Source organism: Pelobates fuscus, chromosome 1 (assembly GCF_036172605.1).
Source record: "Pelobates fuscus isolate aPelFus1 chromosome 1, aPelFus1.pri, whole genome shotgun sequence".
Classification (NCBI taxonomy): Eukaryota; Metazoa; Chordata; class Amphibia; order Anura; family Pelobatidae; genus Pelobates; species Pelobates fuscus.
Window position 1 is genome coordinate 5,128,538 of NC_086317.1, and position 21,284 is coordinate 5,149,821.

The 21,284-nt window shown below is 41.5% G+C and overlaps 1 protein-coding gene across 1 annotated transcript in view; it reads left to right on the forward strand.

The window, feature by feature from the left end:
* Positions 1-21,284, forward strand: part of TTF2 (transcription termination factor 2) — a 79,518-nt gene that overhangs the window by 26,953 nt on the left and 31,281 nt on the right. Inside the window, exons 4-9 of the mRNA XM_063445894.1 lie at positions 196-279; positions 698-764; positions 6,265-7,923; positions 14,669-14,798; positions 15,345-15,533; positions 15,952-16,109. Of these exons, the coding sequence (XP_063301964.1) occupies positions 196-279; positions 698-764; positions 6,265-7,923; positions 14,669-14,798; positions 15,345-15,533; positions 15,952-16,109 (2,287 nt within the window). The remainder of the gene's footprint in view (positions 1-195; positions 280-697; positions 765-6,264; positions 7,924-14,668; positions 14,799-15,344; positions 15,534-15,951; positions 16,110-21,284) is intronic.

Here is a 21,284-nt window from a genome sequence, read left to right on the forward strand (position 1 = left end):
TAACATTACTGTGTGTTCTCTATACAGTATCCCTGTGTCTCACTGCACGGCCAGTATAATAACACAGAGTAACGCTGTCTGTAATAACATTACTGTGTGTTCTCTATACAGTATCCCTGCATCTCACTGCACGGCCAGTATAATAACCCAGAGTAACGCTGTCTGTAATAACATTACTGTGTGTTCTCTATACAGTATCCCTGCATCTCACTGCCTCCTGCACGATGATTTTGTGGTGGATCTCCAAGCTTTGATCAGACAGGACTCTGCCAGTCACAGGTAAGATTTGCTGATAGATTCTGCCATCGTGTGCATAACTAGGGGAGGTGGGAACACAATGCATGTCACTCCCTGCAAGTGAGGAGGAGAATATAAACTTTATTTTTCATTCCGGTTCTCCTCTAACCCTAATTACTGAATGGCAGTAAAGCCAACATTTTTAACAATGATATCCGCAGAGAGCCAAGATGGTTTCACACAGTTCCTGTATTTTCACAATTAGTTTTATTTTAGTCTCAGAAAAACCTAGGTATGCATATAAAGGATAAATTAACTGACTAATAAAAATCCAGAGAATGTGCATCCCATATGAATGATTTTTGTATTGTGTTTATTTTATCCAGCATGTGACGGTCCACTTTGGGGTAATTACCGAAGTGTCAAGAGACCCCAGTAATGCAGAGGTTTTCTTTTCCAGGCTTTATTACCGCTGTCTGAAGGGCAAGGCAGAGGGCAAAAAGTGGTGCGGAAATGTCCCTTGGCAGGTGAGTAGACATGGAAGACATTGTTAAACTGTTCTCTGTAATGTCTGCTGTCTGTAAGCTAGTGTCTGTAATATCTCCTATCTGTGCGCTCTGTGCCACGCCGGCCGCCTGTGCGCTCTGTGCCACGCCGGCCGCCTGTGCACTCTGTGCTGTCTATAAACTGGAGTCTTACTCTGTGTAAAATAATATCTCCTAATTCCTAGCTGTTGTGTTACAGCGCCATTGTTTTCTCTATGTTGGATTCTGCTTGGATATTCCATTTTGTTTGTATGAGCGACCAATGTTTCTTGGAATTCTGAAACAAAAAATTATTATTGCTATTTATATACGTGGCAGAAATGCCTCTGCCATGTGTTGTTGGAGGGGCCTGCTTGCCAGCCTCCTGCCAAAAGACCATAGGCCCTTTAAAAACGTATGATTTATGTACCTTTATTTGCCACCACTGCTGGCCTCTCGAAGAGAACAGAAGTGGTAAGCCGCGCCCAAAAAGTGAAAATAATGATAAAAATGTATACATACAGATAATACTATAGTTTGGGATGTATAAAACCTTCAATGAAAAAGTACAGAACAATAATAGTGCAATATGTCTGACAAAATTAAAGTGTATAAAAATTTATAAAAGACTCACTCACACTTTGCAGAGCTACTCAGAGCTCTGCCGTATAGCGCCTAGACGGTACAATCCCCGTCTCAGGATATCAAATGGTGGTAGGTACGGTGTCCAATCCTCCGTAGTGGTATATGAAAAAAATAGAAATAAACTCCAATAGTGTAGTATATCTATTAACCAGTAGTAAATAAAGGAAAACTATCCTACTTACAAATTTCAGAGCAAATATCTTGCTCTGGTATATACAGCATATGGTGGTACAATCCCCACCAGAGGATATAGGTCAGGATTCAAATGTATCAGGAACAAAAAAATAAAGTAGTAAAAAAACTGTAACTTTATTTAAATAAAAATATATATATAATAAAAGAAGTGGATATAAATCTCTTACTTAACGCATTTCGCCCAGTCTGGGGCTTCTTCAGAAGTAGTAAGTCCAAAATTTGATAAAATCCTCTTTATATAGGTGTCCCTGATTGATGTAATGAGATCCTGATGTAATTTCACTTCCTACTTCCGGGTCGCGTGTATCACGTCGGCGCGTCATCTCGTGGCCTGCTGGGATATGTAGTTTCCCTCCGTTGTGTTGTGTGCGGCTCCCAAAAATGACGTCAGCGCATCTCCTGATGTTCTTTGGGGCATGCAGTTCACATTGTCCACTATCACATAAGCATAGTTTCCTCACCCGGAAGTGACATAACGCAGTCTATTGTTCATGGGATTTGTAGTTTGGCAAATTGCCGATATAAGGTATAATACACATAAAGAGCAGATAAATAAATTATTCTGTATTTGTCATTAAACGAGCTCTACTTCACCCTCAACACAGAGCCGTGTCTCATGCTTGTAGGGAACATCTATATCACTAGCTCTTGTAAGCTATAGTGCTATACTCTCTGGAGGAGGAGAGGTCTACCCACTGGAAGCTGGATCCCTGACTTGAGTCCAGGGTGGGTGGAGGACAGCGAGACCCCAACCAAGCTGCAGTCTACAGTGCTGATGGTGTCCGGTGCGGTGCTTATGGTACTCAAGGAAGCATCGATTGGCGGAGGCACCCAGTCGGGTGCCAGGGCGTCTGTCACAACACATTTGCGTGATAATATATCAAAATGACACTGTTTGTAATTGTTGAATATGCTTAATCCCTTAAGGACCAATGATGGTTCAGGACCGTCATCGGAAACATCCCCTTGAGGACCGGTGATGGTCCTGAACCGTCATAACGGTATTTGGGTACTTACCTGATCGGCATCGTTCCCCCCGGCAGCGATCAGTGTTTCTCCCGGTCTGGGGGGACTGCCTGTCTGCCCAGATAGTCTCCCTGTGGAAAATTACAACTCCGCGGCCACGTGATCGCTCTACCTGCAGGGGGACTGTGTGTATGTATGTATGTATGTATGGATATATATATATATATATATATATATATATGTGCTCGGAATTTAATACGTAATGGATAGTATCTGTAAGGGCAAAGTTGGTTGTGGTGTGCCGAAACCAACGTACTAGTGGGCCTGTAAATAAACGAGGGCAAAAGAGAAGTTCGAGAAAATACACACTTTATTACCTTTTACATAACCAAGCTCCTGAAAGCTTGACGAAGCTCTTTTTATGGTCGTGGTATATATGTATGGTATATGGAGGATTTCCAACGACCCAGTCTCTTGATGATGTGGACCAGTGTGTTTGGGCTAGAGGCTGATGAGGCGGCTCCTATGCGGAAGGAGTGCCCGGAGAATGAAGCCGGGTTGTAACCCAATTTAGCTAGTAGTGTTCTGACGTGTGAGGTGAATTTAGTCGTGGTGAGCGGGTGCCCTTGTAGTGATAAGAGCGGAGAGTCTGGTAAGTGCGCGTGATGGGTTGACCGTAGGTGGTCTAGCGCTTTGACCGGACACCAGGCATTATCGGTAGGAAAGAGAGGAATTATAGTGGGGTGTTGTGAATAATTGGTTTTAGTTGATGGGATCGAAAGTAGGTAGTGATCCTCCACCTTTGTGATGTGTTATGTTTTTAGGCTGTGCGTGATATCTCCTTGACAGACAACGGTGAACTCTCTGGGTCTGAGAAAACCGTAAAAAGCAAGATAAATAGCCGATTTGATCACCAGATTTGTGTTGGGATTGAACGGGGATTCGTCAAGGAGATTGCCCCCGTACTTGATGCCTAGATCCACCACCTTGTGAAGGTAGAGGTCTAACTCCTCTCTTCTGTGGGGATACACCATGCAGATGATGTCACGGTATATCCTGAAGGCTATCACGAACTGGGGGATTGATAGTTTTTTTATTAAGCCTGGGGTCTCTCGTCTTAAGCACCACTGATATGTCCCCGTAATTGTATGCCTTGTTCTCCAGTACGTCAGTCGTAATGAATCGAGACCGCGTTAGGTCTTGTATAAAAAGGTCCTGTAAAGAGTAGAGAACTATACCTTGATTTGTAGTACAGGAACTATGATGAGTGTAACTGGTTTAATGTGCTATGGATTAACCAATGAATATTTCATAAATTAGCGAAAGCTGTGACAGTATGTAATAAATAACAACATGTCTTACTGTGACAAGTCTATATTGCGTATTGTATTTGAGGCATAGACTTGGATGAAACCAAAGTGAGTAAATACTATACCTGTTCCTGTAATAAAAAGAACTTGAAATAGTAACTTTGAGTTAAAACAGTTAAATAACCGAACAGAAAGTATGAGCTTTAAAAAGAAATTTGTGTGAATGAAATGAGTAAATTATTAGAATTAGCCGTACTAGGGACCTGTACAGGTAAGTGTAACGTGCGTTCGTTTAAAACCATACGAATAGAAAGAAATGAATTCGGAAGTATGCGAGGGGTGAGTAGGATTTACATCTATCGTTTAAGCTGCATGAACGGGTAAGTAAATAGGTACGTGGTTCGTGCGTATGACCGAACGGTAACACAGAAATATAACGATTCATATCAGCGTTATGCCTATACATGGATCGGCAGTTTTGGCCGTACGAATGCGCCAATGATGCGTAAGTATATAAGTTTTTAGGCCCGAACGGAGGGAAATAGCCGAACGCTAACCGTGACCGGAAGCCAGGTACCTCGACCGGGATGAAAAACCGTGTGGTAGGGCCGCAGAACGAACTGAGTTTTTCTCTGGACACCTCTTGTTGCAGGAGACTGAAGCTGTCTGGCGGGAAGCTCGGACTGGAAGTGCTGGTTGCTATGGGGATAGACAATCAGCTGAATGGCAGAGTTAAGTAGGGGACTTACTCCTCCCACAAATTCAGGCCTAATGACCTTTATATTTATATATATATATATATATATATATATATATATATATATATATATATATATATATATATATATATATATATATATATATATAATAATACAAAATATATATATATGTCCATATACAAAATTACATAAATAATTTCATAAATATACACGTAGACTTCAAATATATAAATATGCATATTTAAATTCTACGTGCATATTTATGTAATATCTTTTCATAATTAAGTAATTTTATTGATTGCAATTTGAGGGACCTGCCTGCCAACCCAGGCCGAAATTCCAGGGAATTTAATTTGCTAGCACTGTATTTTACCCTGTAACTTTCTTTGACACCCTAAAACCTGTACATGGGGGGGTACCGTGTTACTCGGGAGACTTCGCTGAACACAAATATTAGTGTTTCAAAACAGTAAAACCGATCACAGCGATGATATTTTTGACAACCAAACAGCACTTTCACTGATGATATTATTGCTATGATACGTTTTACTGTTCTGAAACACTAATATTTGTGTTCAGCGAAGTCTCCTGAGTATAACAGTACCCCTCATGTAGAGGTTTTATAGTGTTTTTTGAAAGTTACAGGGTCAAATATAAGGCTTAATTTTACTTTTTTTTTTTTTTTTTTTTTAATTTGCCAGATTGGTTATGTTGCCTTTGAGAGCGTATGGTAGCCCAGGAATGAGAATTACTCCCATGATGGCATACTATTTGCAAAAGAAGACAACCCAAGGTATTGCAAATGGGGTGTGTTCATCCTTTTTCAGTAGCACAAACACTGGCCAAAGTTAGCATTTTTTTGCATTTTTTTTAACACACAAACAAATATAAATGCTAACTTTGGCCAGTGTTTGTGACTAAGTGGCTACTAAAAAAACTGGACATACCCCATATTAATTACCCTGGGTTGTCTACTTTAAAGAAAAAAAAAGGTATATGTGAGGTGTGATTTGGGGATTTACATTGGGGTGTTACAATGTCACTATTGTTAAATGTGAAAAAATATATATATTTGTACTTGCACTTATAGCCCTATAACTTGCAAAAAAAGCATGTAAACACTGGGTGTTTTTAAACTCAAGACAAAATTTTGAATCTAGCATTTTTTTTTCATTAGCTATTGTAAATAAATAAAAGATTTTTCAAGTAAAAGTCAAAAAACATGTTTTCTTTTTCAATTTTTCACCATATTTTATAATTATTTTTAAAGTAAAATATATGACATGATACAAATAATGGTATGTAAAGAAAGCCCTTCTTGTCCTGAAAAAAACAATATATAACTTGTATGGGAACCGTAAATGAGAGAGCGGAAAATTACAGCTAAACACAAACACCACAAAAGTGTTAAAACCGCTCTGGTCCTTAACGTACAACATGGCCAAAACAGGCCGGTCCTTAAGGGGTTAATAATGTATAATGGAAGGTGCAGTCTTTAAAGCACATATTTTAGATTCTTACCTGATCATTTTAGCCTTGGTTAAACCTTATTGGGATTACCGTAAATAGGGTTAACCGGTTTAAGAAGTGTGTATGAAGCTGTATCTCATTCCTACAGTTCTTAATTCATTACCTTTTTTTTTTTTTTTTTTTTTTTTTTTTATATAGAGTTCAAACAACAAACACAACTTCTGTAATCCGTTATCTCAGCCTCCTGGGAGAAAGACAGAGCAAAATGACAGAAACCCTTTCAGAGTGCTAAATGAGGACCCCAAACATACCCTGTGGAAGCAAATCAGTGGGGAGAGAAAGCAGAATGGGGAGAACAAATACAGTGAGGAGGAAAAGCATAGGCATAAGGATCGAGCGCAGAGTGGCGAGGAGGAAAGGCATAAGGATCGAGCGCAGAGTGGCGAGGAGGAAAGGCATAAGGATCGAGCGCAGAGCGGCGAGGAGGAAAGGCATAACGATCGAGCACAGAGCAGCAAGGAGGAAAAGCATAGGCATAAAGAACGAGCACAGAGCTGTGAGGAGGAAAAGCATAGGCATAAGGAACGAGCACAGAGCGGCGAGGAGGAAAGGCATAAGGAGGAAAAGCATAGGCATAAAGAACGAGCGCAGAGCTGTGAGGAGGGAATGCATAGGCATAAGGAACGAGCTCAGAGCGGCGAGGATAGGCATAAGGAAGGAGCAGAGAGTGGCAAGGATAGGCATAAGGAACGAGTGCAGAGTGGTGAGGATAGGCATAAGGAACGAGTGCAGAGTGGTGAGGATAGGCATAAGGAACGAGTGCAGAGTGGTGAGGATAGGCATAAGGAACGAGTGCAGAGTGGTGAGGATAGGCATAAGGAACGAGTGCAGAGTGGTGAGGTTAGGCATAAGGAACGAGTGCAGAGTGGTGAGGTTAGGCATAAGGAACGAGTGCAGAGTGGTGAGGTTAGGCATAAGGAACGAGTGCAGAGTGGTGAGGTTGGGCATAAGGAACTAGCGCAGAGTGGTGAAGAGGAAAAGAATGATGAATGGATGCAGAGCAGTGAGGAAAAGAATAAGAAACATATGCCGAGTGACGAGGAGAGGAAGGATAAGGATGGAATGCAGAGCAGCGAGAAAGGCAAAACTAAAAGTAAGGAATGGAGGCAGTGTATTGCTGAACAAGAGAACCCCAGAAATAAGGAATGGAGGCAGTGTATTGAGGAACACAAACTGATACCAACCACAGTAAACCCAGCATTAGACAAACTGCTAAACCCTAAAAAAACGCTAATCTGTGATGAGAGACTTGGGAACACCGTGGGGAAAACTCAGACATTGGAGGAGAGGTCTTCATTCCAGGGCTGGAGGGGCAAGGAGATACCACTTGGGATTACAATCAAGAAGAAAGGGCAGGAGAGCATAGAACGGGTAGACATGAGACTTCCACGGACAGACGGACACACAGACACAGCTGAAAGACACAGTGAGTCTGACGCTGGGCTTGATGACCACATCTCGCAGAGTAATGACAAGGAAGGGACGTCATTGCTATACAGCAGAGCAAAGGACAGTCCGGGAGACAGACTGTGTGAAGGTCACACAAAGAACACCACAAATAGCTACCGAGACGTGAAGGAAAATGGTGGTGGCCAGCAAGAAGACACGGCTACAGATGATGACGATGTTTTATTTGTTTCCTCTCAACCTGGAAAGGAGAAGCTCTCCTCCCAAAATACCTCGGGAGGAGGCAAGCAACGTACCATCACCTCCTTCCCAGGCTTCAGAGCACAGCCCCAAACACAGAATTCGGCTGCACTGCACTCCCAGCTTACAGCCCAGCTCCAGCAGAAGAAGGTATCTGTTCTGTATATGAAACGTGTGTGTGTGTGTGTGTGTGTATCCCAAATACTATATTATCTATATACCCCAAATATTATATATTCTATATACCCCAAATATTATATATTCTATATATACCCCTGTAGCGGAGAGGTAGTATAATCCACAGTATCTCGCTGGGTAACAGGAACAGCATAAAATAATCCAGGCAAATAAATACAGCATACAATAATCCCGGTAGCGTTGTAAGAATCCTTCCTTCCCAAGAACTAGACGACACATAGGCTGGGAGTCAACTGAGCTTTTAATCACAGGTCACCGTATTTATGGGATTCCCCATGCAAGGGGTTTCCCTACTGACATTGCAGGAGTTGTACAGTAGGGGACTACATGGGGAACTTACCAACCTGGACATTTCTCCCATCATGCACTGCTGTACGAGAGGGATACTCCCACTAGAATATACAGTTTAGTGGATTATCCTTCCGTTCAGCAGAACCAATATTTTACATGAAAATATATAACTTTTATAAAATTCATCATATTTAAACGAATGGACGTTCGGTAGATAGCTGGGGTGTGAGCGCACATTTCGTGAAAGTACCGCTCAGATCCCAGAATAAATAACCGAACGCCACACGAAACACACATTATTTCTAAGTTACATTCAAACTACCAATTGACTTTAGGGAAACACATTCCCGAAGGACCGGGGCTCCCGAACGGCTTGGAAGTCCAGCGGTATTCGTGCTGTCGAGTAGACCATTTTAGTTCCAGGCGCTCGATGACCAAATACCGCTGGGCTAACAAAGGATCCAAGATAGCCGACCGCCGCGTGGTCGGTAGCCGAACGGCGACCACCCTGAATCCTTCTAATTACCGATTGCAACAATGTTGCAATCCTTAATGGGAGCCACACGACCTCCTGTGTGTGGTCTCCCTTCGGTAGTTTGTTCGTTTCAGTTGTTTGAAATTCACTGTTCGTGAAACTATTGTATTAATGCTGGTGGCTTTCATGCCGCCAGCATACAAACGCTATTGTTCGCATGGAATACATTATGCAGACATACACTTGGTTCTTAAAGCTATATGCACACATTTATGAAAGTACAGTTTAAAGTGGCTAGTTTTGCCACAACCCCAAATATTATATATTCTATATATACCTGAAATATTATATATTCTATATATACCCGAAATATTATATATTCTATATACCCCAAATATTATATATTCTATATACCCGAAATATTATATATTCTATATACCCCAAATATTATATATTCTATATACCCCAAATATTATATATTCTCTATATACCCCAAATATTATATATTCTTTATACCCCAAATATTATATATTCTTTATACCCCAAATATTATATATTCTATATACCCAAAATATTATATATTCTATATATACCCCAAATATTATATATTCTCTATATACCCCAAATATTATATATTCTCTATATACCCCAAATATTATATTGATGTAGATTCTTTTATGCAAACCAATAAGTTTGAATGACTATCTGTTCCTTTCCAAATTAAAAATAATAAAGTTGCGTGCACGCAGAAGTAAATTCACACTGAGACACAGGGTTCAGGTTAATGAAAGAACTTCAGAAAATGTAATGGCTTGGCTTAAAAAGTGGGTGCGCAGACCCTTATAAAGGCATTATTACGTCACTAAAAGAGTTCAAGATAACAACAAGTAAACATTATTAATTGGTTTAGTTGTTGAGTGGTTAGTTAAATGCCCTCCCATCAAGAGGTGGTGACATCCTTGACACGGGAATGGGCACAAGATGCAGGCGCCATCTTGTTACCATGAGGTGCTCACTCGATGGGAGGGGTGCTTTGGCAGCCATTTTGAGTAGTTTGGTACTGTTAGTTTCAAGGTTAGTTTTCAAGGCTTTTAGTAAATACACATTTTATTAAGACCAACATGTAGGCTAGCTGCTACAATGTTTCATTCAACAGGAATCTAATGTTCTGCTGACGCACACTTTCTCCTGACAAAGCACAAAGCATTCTTTAAGACAATTTTTATGAGGCCTAATAATTCAATAACAGTCCCCCCTTAAAATGTTAGTTACTAAAAGATTAACTTTATTTGTTAATATCAGAAGACTTGTTAGCCCAAGACACAGAAACCCCATGGGCGCTAGCTTGGTGTTATTGCAAAGTGCATGTCTATCCCTATCTGACCCTAACAGGCTGCAGCTCATCCGTCAGTACGGCCCTCGAACACTTCACTCCATGGGTATCCCGCAGTGGCTAGTCCACTACATCTCCCACGGCAGATTAACCCGTACAAACGGACGCTGTCCCTGTGCTGGTTCCCTTCCTAAAATTTCTGCACTTTATCAGTATAAGGGAGAGTTTGTAGCGGAATACAGGGTGATGTGAGATCTTGATCATCAATCTCCAGATGAGTAAAAGTTGGTGTTGCTTGGTCTGCAGTCTTCTGTAAGAATTTTCTGAGGCATGGGAGGACACAACAAACGAGAAGAGCAAGAACAAAAAGGAAAATTAGTAGACCCATTCCAATATGGACTAAAGCTTTCTGCCAACCTGTCATCCTACCAAACCACCTTTCCCAGGGATCTGTTACCCCAGAGTTCCTTTTTAATTCTTCTGATAATTTATTTAACTTCTCTATGGCCAAAGTGACTTTACCATTGGGACCTGTGTTTTCTGGAATGTAAGTGCAACAAGTCATGGTATCGGGTAGTATTTTACATACACCCCATTTTCAGCTAGAATCATGTCTAAGGCCAATCTGTTCTGGAAGGTCATCTGGGATGTGGCCTGTAACTGTTCGGCCAGGCCCTGGAGGGCATCCCTGGTGTAGTTAACAAAACGCTGTTGGTTGTAATAGATGTAGTTAATCCAATTAAGATTTTTGTTGGCAGTGACTATGGTAAAAAGTGATTCAAACCCTGCAGCAACTTCATCTCTAGCTTTAAATTCATTAGGTACCCCCCTTGGTACCCCAACAGCATCTATGTAAATGTGGGGGTCAAAACTGCCTTTTACTGGGGCTTCGCGCTTGACTCTGGCCGGTGTATGTGGAAGATCGTGCGTGTCAAGATGATTGTCAGAAATGATATGAATGGGCATGATAACTTTGGCTAGGGCACACTCATCCCACCATTCAGTTTCTAGCCTGGATCTTAACTGCAAATCCCCACATAACCAATAGATATCCCCCAATGACCTGGTGTGGTGTTGTAACAGGTGTATAGGAACAGTTCTGTAGGTGGCACAATAACCATTGGAAAAGTTACCCATGAATTTACCAATCCCGTCATAGTTGGTATAACAAGTGTAATTACCCTTGTAAATCGTGATTCCATCTGGGGGTTTGACATTTTCAACCAGGAGGGGATACTCTGCCGTCCATGCTTTGCAGAGGGACCTGTTAAAATCATAGTGGTAGGCAAAAAGACTTAGGAAGCAATTCTCTATCTCCAAAGGCAGAGTTAGAGGAACGGTGTGGTTCTATTATGCATGTGGTTCTATTATGTTTATTAGCATTATATATCATCTACTCTAACCATAGATTGATATCATTAAAACCAGTTTCAGCGGCCATGGTATCTTTGAAAGTAGGGTTAGCAATGGCCATCATGTCCTTGAAAGACTGGATATGTGGTTTCAGTGGATTCGGGACCATATGAACTGCCCCTTGCCACTCTGGAGAGTGGCACATATCTTTAAGATAGAAATGACCTAGCTTGTTATAGGAACCTCTTTTCCAATACATTCCCATTACATATTGGTCAGCATCCTTTGGACCAGGATGCTCAATATTTAATGTTAATTTCATGGGCGTACCTCCACCAGGCTTCCTTAAGGTCATTCTCTGAAGGAGGGATCTACCATGGTCATCTACTTTAGATAAGGCACTTTTGGGTTTGTAACCCCAGGCAGGCCCAGCATTCCATCCTGCAGACCCCCAATGGTTACAACAAGTAAACATTATTAATTGGTTTAGGTGTTAAGTGGTTAGTTAAATGCCCTCCCATCAAGAAGTGGTGACATCCTTGACACGGGAGTGGGCACAAGATGCAGGCGCCATCTTGTTACCATGAGGTGCTCACTCGATGGGAGGGGTGCTTTGGCAGCCATTTTGAGTAGTTGGCACTGTTAGTTTCAAGGTTAGTTTTCAAGGCTTTTAGTAAATACACATTTTATTAAGACTAGCATGTAGGCTAGCTGCTACAATGTTTCATTCAACTGGAATCTAATCTTCTGCTGACGCACACTTTCTCCTGACAAAGCACAAAGCATTCTTTAAGACAATTTTTATGAGGCCTAATAATTCTACTACAATATATTCTATATACCCCAAATATTATATATTCTATATACCCCAAATATTATATATTCTATATACCCCAAATATTATATATTCTATATATACCCCAAATATTATATATATACCCCAAATATTATATATATACCCCAAATATTATATATTCTATATACCCCAAATATTATATATTCTATATACCCCAAATATTATATATTCTATATATACCCCAAATATTATATATTCTATATATACCCCAAATATTATATATTCTATATACCCCAAATATTATATATTCTATATATACCCCAAATATTATATATATATCCCAAATATTATATATTCTATATACCCCAAATATTATATATTCTATATACCCCAAATATTATATATTCTATATATACCCCAAATATTATATATTCTCTATATACCCCAAATATTATATATTCTATATATACCCCAAATATTATATATTCTATATACCCCAAATATTATATATTCTATATATACCCCAAATATTATATATTCTCTATATACCCCAAATATTGTATATTCTATATACCCCAAATATTATATATTCTATATATACCCCAAATATTATATATTCTCTATATACCCCAAATATTATATATTCTCTATATACCCCAAATATTATATATTCTCTATATACCCCAAATATTATATATTCTATATATACCCCAAATATTATATATTCTCTATATACCCCAAATATTATATATTCTATATATACCCCAAATATTATATATTCTATATACCCCAAATATTATATATTCTATATATACCCCAAATATTATATATTCTCTATATACCCCAAATATTGTATATTCTATATACCCCAAATATTATATATTCTATATATACCCCAAATATTATATATTCTATATATACCCCAAATATTATATATTCTATATATACCCCAAATATTGTATATTCTATATACCCCAAATATTATATATTCTATATACCCCAAATATTATATATTCTATATATACCCCAAATATTATATATTCTATATACCCCAAATATTATATATTCTCTATATACCCCAAATATTATATATTCTATATACCCCAAATATTATATATTCTATATATACCCCAAATATTATATATTCTCTATATACCCCAAATATTATATATTCTATATACCCCAAATATTATATATTCTATATATACCCCAAATATTATATATTCTCTATATACCCCAAATATTGTATATTCTATATACCCCAAATATTATATATTCTATATATACCCCAAATATTATATATTCTCTATATACCCCAAATATTATATATTCTCTATATACCCCAAATATTATATATTCTATATATACCCCAAATATTATATATTCTCTATATACCCCAAATATTATATATTCTATATATACCCCAAATATTATATATTCTATATACCCCAAATATTATATATTCTATATATACCCCAAATATTATATATTCTCTATATACCCCAAATATTGTATATTCTATATACCCCAAATATTATATATTCTATATATACCCCAAATATTATATATTCTATATATACCCCAAATATTATATATTCTATATATACCCCAAATATGATATATTCTATATATACCCCAAATATTGTATATTCTATATACCCCAAATATTTTATATTCTATATACCCCAAATATTTTATATTCTATATACCCCAAATATTATATATTCTATATATACCCCAAATATTATATATTCTATATACCCCAAATATTATATATTCTATATATACCCCAAATATTATATATTCTATATATACATTCAAACTACCAATTGTACTGTATATACCCCCAATACTGTGTGTGTATATATAACCCCAATACTATAAATACCCAATTACAGCTTCACCCAAGAATGGAGCAGTGTTGTTTGTTTCATTGTTTTGTATTCAGTTTTTAATCTATTTGCCACAATACTACCCAATCCCTGGAATGTGGAAAATATTTCACAAAATTGGGAATTGACAAAAGAATTGCACATTTCAAGTCTTGTTCACATATAAACATAAACATTCATTTAATACAAAAAATTGTCAAAATGGCTATTAAGGACCACTGGCCTCGTCCTGTCATTCCAACAACGTAACATATTTAGAAATCATCCCCTGATTGAATAAGGTCTACTTCTCTTCTGTGGCCATGTGACAGATGGAATGTCCTCCTCTCTCCATTGTGATTGGACGATAATATTTCTAAATTCTAATATTAATGTTAGAGTTTAAAGAAATGTCACCTCAGGGTTAAACATGCTGCTTTGGGAGGTAGAGAATCTTATGCACGGCCTTAGACTGTTTAACTGCATTGACACTGCCCGCTTTTATTGAATAACCTCTCTCCTGTATAAATACATTCTTTGTTGATCCCATTATAAAGTGTTTTCCCCATCTCTTTCAGGCCACTCTGGCATCTGTTAATTTAAAAGTTTTGCCAGACAAGGGGGAGCGTTTAATGAAGCAGGTGCAGGACCTTGAAGATGCCCTAGGGTCCTTAAAGCTCTACCCAGAGGATATCATCGGTGAACAAGGTAGGGACCAAGGGACCGGCGTTTCCTGAACTGTCAGCTGCATCAATATAAAATACCGAAACCCAGTGTTTGTCATACGAAAATAAAATATGAATGTGCCACAGTAAAATACCCACCACTACAGTGCAAATATTAAATTCATGTCGACATATCAGATCACACACCTCACCGTTTCACTCAAACAAACTAGAATCAGCAAAAACACCAACATCCCTTTTTAAATACTTTGTTCAGGGGTTTATTGAATTATTTTGTTATATTGAAAATTTTTATTCTGCAGAATACAATTCTTCCCAAAAATAAACAGTCTAATGGACTTTAAAATGCCACAGACTCTCAGCATAGCGAACACACTCTTAATACTATTTGGAAACGTACAGCCTGTCGGACTAACACCAGCTCTGCATTAAACTTAGCCTACCTCATTTTAACATTCAGATGTGTCTATTTACAGTAAAATGGAAATGGGCGATTTCTTTTTTTTTTTTTACTGAAACAAAAACATAACTTTTTCGTTGTCCTTTAAGACTCTCTTCTCATTTCCAGGAAAGATCCAGAATGAAACATTCCACGCTCAGTCTGACCAGGGAAACCCATTCAGCAAACATGGTGCAGCCGACACCTCCAGGGGTGTGAAACCGCTGGCCTTCCATGAGCTGCCCCCCAGCTCCCTGGGTCTGCAAGCGTCTGCACGGCCTCTGAGCTCCAGTCAGAATTACAGCAGTCTGTACGGAGGTAAGGCCATGCCCAGCACCGGTAAATAACGGGCAGTAATAGCGCGACAGTAGGTGGGGTAGTGTATGACGTAATGTCGCACTATTGTGACAAAGAAAATCTAGGTGACCTTTAATACATCTTTATTTAAAAGGGTTAATACGTCCTGATTGCATTAAACCCTATTTCAAATTAAATTAAGCCACATTATGTGGATATAACATGCTTCACCAGCCACTACACTAAAGTATTCCACTGTAAGTCAGTTTAGACTAGTTACATGTGACATTTACAGACTGGACTCAGGGACCTTCCTGCTTTTTAAACTAGGGGGCGCTAAAACCAAGGTCACACTTTCAAATATAGAACAAAAAGCTGAATTAGTGCACTTTTTTATACAAGTAAGTATATTATTATAATCTACTTTATCTCCTGTTAGTGGCCCCACAATGGCAGAGCTTGTATGGAGGACATATGACAGAGGAACGTCTATTTGCTGTTCGAAATGCCACCAGTGAAGCTATTGATCACTTGCACAAGAGCCTGGAGTCCTGTCCCACCCCAGACAGTACTGCGGAGGACCCCCGTGGTTTAAAGGTCTGCACCGTGCATGGGTTAGCTCCTCCCTGAACCTGTATCCACAAAATGCTCTATGGTGGGCCACACCAATAGTTTTCCTTGGTCGCTGAGCTTGTCATATCTCTCCCTGTTTCCGGTGGTTGCTGAGCTTGTTGTGTATCTCCCTGTTTCCGTTGTCGCTGAGCTTGTTGTGTCTCTCCCTGTTTCCGTTAATTGCTGAGCTTGTTGTGTCTCTCCCTTTTTCCGTTGGTCGCTGAGCTCGTCGTGTGTCTCTCCCTGTTTCCGCTGGTTGCTGAGCTTGTTGTGTATCTCCCTGTTTCCGTTGTCGCTGAGCTTGTTGTGTCTCTCCCTGTTTCCGTTGATTGCTGAGCTTGTTGTGTATCTCCCTGTTTCCGTTGGTCGCTGAGCTTGTTGTGTATCTCCCTGTTTCCGTTGGTCGCTGAGCTTGTTGTGTATCTCCCTGTTTCTGGTGGTTGCTGAGTTTGTTGTGTATCTCCCTGTTTACGGTGATTGCTGAGCTTGTTGTGTATCTCCCTGTTTCCGTTGGTCGCTGAGCTTGTTGTGTATCTCCCTGTTTCTGGTGGTTGCTGAGTTTGTTGTGTATCTCCCTGTTTACGGTGATTGCTGAGCTTGTTGTGTATCTCCCTGTTTCTGGTGGTTGCTGAGCTTGTTGTGTATCTCCCTGTTTACGGTGGTTGCTGAGCTTGTTGTGTATCTCCCTGTTTCTGGTGGTTGCTGAGCTTGTTGTGTATCTCCCTGTTTCTGGTGGTTGCTGAGCTTGTTGTGTATCTCCCTGTTTCCGTTGGTTGCTGAGCTTGTTGTGTATCTCCCTGTTTCCGTTGGTCGCTGTAACGGACCGTTTCACTTACAAGAGGATAAAACCCAGTTTAGGCGATATCCCCCTTTTCCATAGACCAGCAGCTACAGCAATCACCAATCTCCCGAACTGCAAACTGTACGAATTCTGGAAACTCCCGAACTGGAAACACACGAACCCTGGAATCAGCCGAACAGGAAAAGCATACAATCCGCTTACACTCCTGGCAGTCAGCATACAATCCAATTCCCCCAAAAACGAGACGACACATCGGTTTGAGGGTCAAGCAGAATCTCAGGTCTGGAACACCCAGCCTGCTTTTTATTACAGTTGTGCACATACAGGACACACCCAGGGGGAGGCATAAAACAACCAATCAAGCAACAGTACAACCCACACATCCCCTCCCCTCAGATAAGCAATTAACATAATTATTACATACAGTAAAAATACAGTTTCCACACATACTCTGTAACTTTAAAACCATACATCGCATTCACATAAAAATACATATCCACAATCAATCCATTCGGGGGAACAACATATTAAAAAATGGCATGAATCAGACCAGGGGTTAAAAAGTTAGTAAAAGTATCTTTTGTTCCCCCTGGCTGGCAGTATTTTAATCTGGCTCAAACAGGAAAAGTAAAACATCCCCACAATGCATCCTGGCTTCCTCCCTTCTGCCCTGGAGATAATTAGAGAAGTAATCCAATTATCTCCCAGGTCAAAGACAAAACTCCATTACACATGTGGGGACCTAAATACAGGATTATGTTTTAAAATATATAAAGTCACTTTTTATACATTACACACAGACATGTAACATATCCCCAGATAGCTCAGGTCTGTGTGCACATTATTAGGTGAATGGCACGCAGACCACACAAATACATTTTAATTGCCATGGAGCCAAAGTCTTTCCCATAGTCTTTCATTATATGAATAGGCTCCATGGCATAGCTATCTGGGGGTATCCGCTCACACAGGGCAAGTACCGAATGGCCCCACTGTGTTTAAAGGGCCAGAATGAGTGACATGCACTCTGTTAGGGCCGAATACGTTTTGTAGAAGGGCCCAATCTCTCAGGGCCATAGTCCAAAGGCAAGAGGCGGGCAAGCAGCCCCCTCCAAGGACACGTGGCGAGGTCGGTTTCGCCACACTTCTCCCCTTTACCCCCCAGACTAACAGGGTATCTGACCCCTGCCGGTCAGTGCCCTGGTTAGTCCAGCAACCCACCCACGAAGCACAAACAGCAGTACCTCCCACCCACAATAAATGTTTACTCCACCTGGATAAAGTAGCAGCTTGTCCAGGTCCAGGTTCCTCACCACGGCTGTGCGGGGAGCTGGTAGACTGCCTTGGTGGGTTGCTGAGTGGGCAGAGACCAGCGGTACACAGCTCTGGGGCTGGGGGACAGGACCGACCGTCCCTACCCCTTGGGCTGTAAGTGCAGAGACTACGGTCCCATCTGCACAGTTGCGGGGCTCAACATCTCCCCTTGGTGGGTTAGGCTGCCGCTGGAGAGAGGGTTTAACAGGCTCCTCTCCCTGACACTCTCTCTGCTGGTGGAGAGGGGGACCAGCTGTCTCCCCTTTCATTATTTTGTCCTGCTGCTGGGGTGTGAGACTGACGGTCTCTGCTCCCTGCAGGACATACTGCTGCTGGGGAGGAAGGACGACACTTTCAGCTCCCTGGGGTACACACTGTCGCTGGGGAGGAAGGATGACACCTTCGGCTCCCTGGGTTACACACTGCCGCTGGGGAGGAAGGACGACACCTTCGGCTCCCTGGGTTACACACTGCCGCTGGGGAGGACAGACGACACCATCAGCTCCCTGGGGTACACACTGCCACTGGGTTGGAAGGATTGCACCTTCAGCTCCCTGGGGTACACACTGCCACTGGGGAGGAAGGATTGCACCTTCAGCTCCCTGGGGTACACACTGCCGCTGGGGAGGACGGACGACACCATCAGCTCCCTGGGGTACACACTGCCACTGGGGAGGAAGGATTGCACCTTCAGCTCCCTGGGGTACACACTGCCGCTGGGGAGGAAGGACGGCACCTTCAGCTCCCTGAGATACAATCTGCCGCTGGGGAGGAAGGACGGAACCTTTAGCTCCCTGTGATACAATCTGCCGCTGGGGAGGAAGGACGGAACCTTTAGCTCCCTGTGATACAATCTGCCGCTGGGGAGGAAGGACGGCACCTTTAGCTCCCTGGGACTTACTCTGCCGCTGGGGAGGAAGGACGACACCTTTAGCTCCCTGGGTTACACACTGCCGCCTCAGGGGAAGACGGCTAACCTCCTCGGATGCAGTAACACTCTTTCCGCTGCTGTAACACTCTTTCCGCTGAGCATACTCTCCGTCCATCCTTGATTTTCGCTTAGCCATGACCTGGTTCCAGATCCCCTGGAATATCTCCATGGATACATAACCCCCATACTGGGCCACTCGCTGCCTCACCTTGGCCAGCCCATAATCTTCAGCGTCAGAGCCTTCCATACTTGTCTGCTCCAAGTCGCTGGATACCTCTGCTGCCAGGGGCGCTGCACGAGTGCTAACGTTGCCCTCAATTTGTAACTCCAAGGAATTGGTGTTGTCTGTAGCTGTCCTTCTGGCTGTAGGAACGATCCCGCCGCTTGCCACCAATTGTAACGGACCGTTTCACTTACAAGAGGATAAAACCCAGTTTAGGCGAAATCCCCCTTTTCCATAGACCAGCAGCTACAGCAATCACCAATCTCCCGAACTGCAAACTGTACGAATTCTGGAAACTCCCGAACTGGAAACACACGAACCCTGGAATCAGCCGAACAGGAAAAGCATACAATCCGCTTACACTCCTGGCAGTCAGCATACAATCCAATTCACCCAAAAACAAGACCACACATCGGTTTGAGGGTCAAGCAGAATCTCAGGTCTGGAACACCCAGCCTGCTTTTTATTACAGTTGTGCACATACAGGACACACCCAGGGGGAGGCATAAAACAACCAATCAAGCAACAGTACAACCCACACATCCCCTCCCCTCAGATAAGCAATTAACATAATTATTACATACAGTAAAAATACAGTTTCCACACATACTCTGTAACTTTAAAACCATACATCGCATTCACATAAAAATACATATCCACAATCAATTAATTCAGGGGAACAACATATTAAAAAATGGCATGAATCAGACCAGGGGTTCAAAAGTTAGTAAAAGTATCTTTTGTTCCCCCTGGCTGGCAGTATTTTAATCTGGCTCAAACAGGAAAAGTAAAACATCCCCACAATGCATCCTGGCTTCCCCCCTTCTGCCCTGGAGATAATTGGAGAAGTAATCCAATTATCTCCCAGGTCAAAGACAAAACTCCATTACACATGTGGGGACCTAAATACAGGATTATGTTTTAAAATATATAAAGTTACTTTTCATACATTAAACACAGACATGTAACATATCCCCAGATAGCTCAGGTCTGCGTGCACATTATTAGGTGAATGGCACGCAGACCACACAAATACAGTTTAATTGGCATGGAGCCAAAGTCTTTCCCATAGTCTTTCATTATATGAATAGGCTCCATGGCATAGCTATCTGGGGGTATCACCGCTCACACAGGGCAAGTACAGAATGGCCCCACTTTGTTTAAAGGGCCAGAATGAGTGACATGCACTCTGTTGGGGCCGAATACGTTTTGTAAAAGGGCCCAATCTCCCAGGGCCATAGTCCAAAGGCAAGAGGCGGGCAAGCAGCCCCCTCCAAGGACACGTGGCGAGGTCGGTTTCGCCACAGTCGCTGAGCTTGTTGTGTCTTTCCCTATTTCCGGTGGTTACTGAGCTTGTTGTGTCTCTCCCTGTTTCCGTTGGTCGCTGAGCTTGTTGTGTCTCTCCCTGTATCCGGTGGTTGCTGAGCTTGTTGTGTCTCTCCCTGTTTCCGGTGGTTGCTGAGCTTGTTGTGTCTCTCCCTGTATCCGGTGGTCGCTGAGCTCATCGTGTCTCTCCCTGTTTCTTTTGGTCGCTGAGCTTGTTGTGTATTTCCCTGTTTCTGTTGGTCACTGAGCTTGTCGCGTCTCTCCCTGTTTCCGTTGGTCGCTGAGCTCGACGTGTGTCTCTCCCTGTTTCCGTTGGTTGCTGAGCTTGTTGTGTATCTCCCTGTTTCCGGTGGTTGCTGAGCTTGTTGTGTATCTCCCTGTTTCCGTTGGTCGCTGAGCTTGTTGTGTATCTCCCTGTTTCCGGTGGTTGCTGAGCTTGTTGTGTCTCTCCCGGTTTCCGGTGGTTGCTGAGCTTGTTGTGTCTTTCCCTGTGTCCGGTGGTTGCTGAGCTTGTTGTGTATCTCCCTGTTTCCTTTGGTCGCTGAGCTTGTTGTGTCTTTCCCT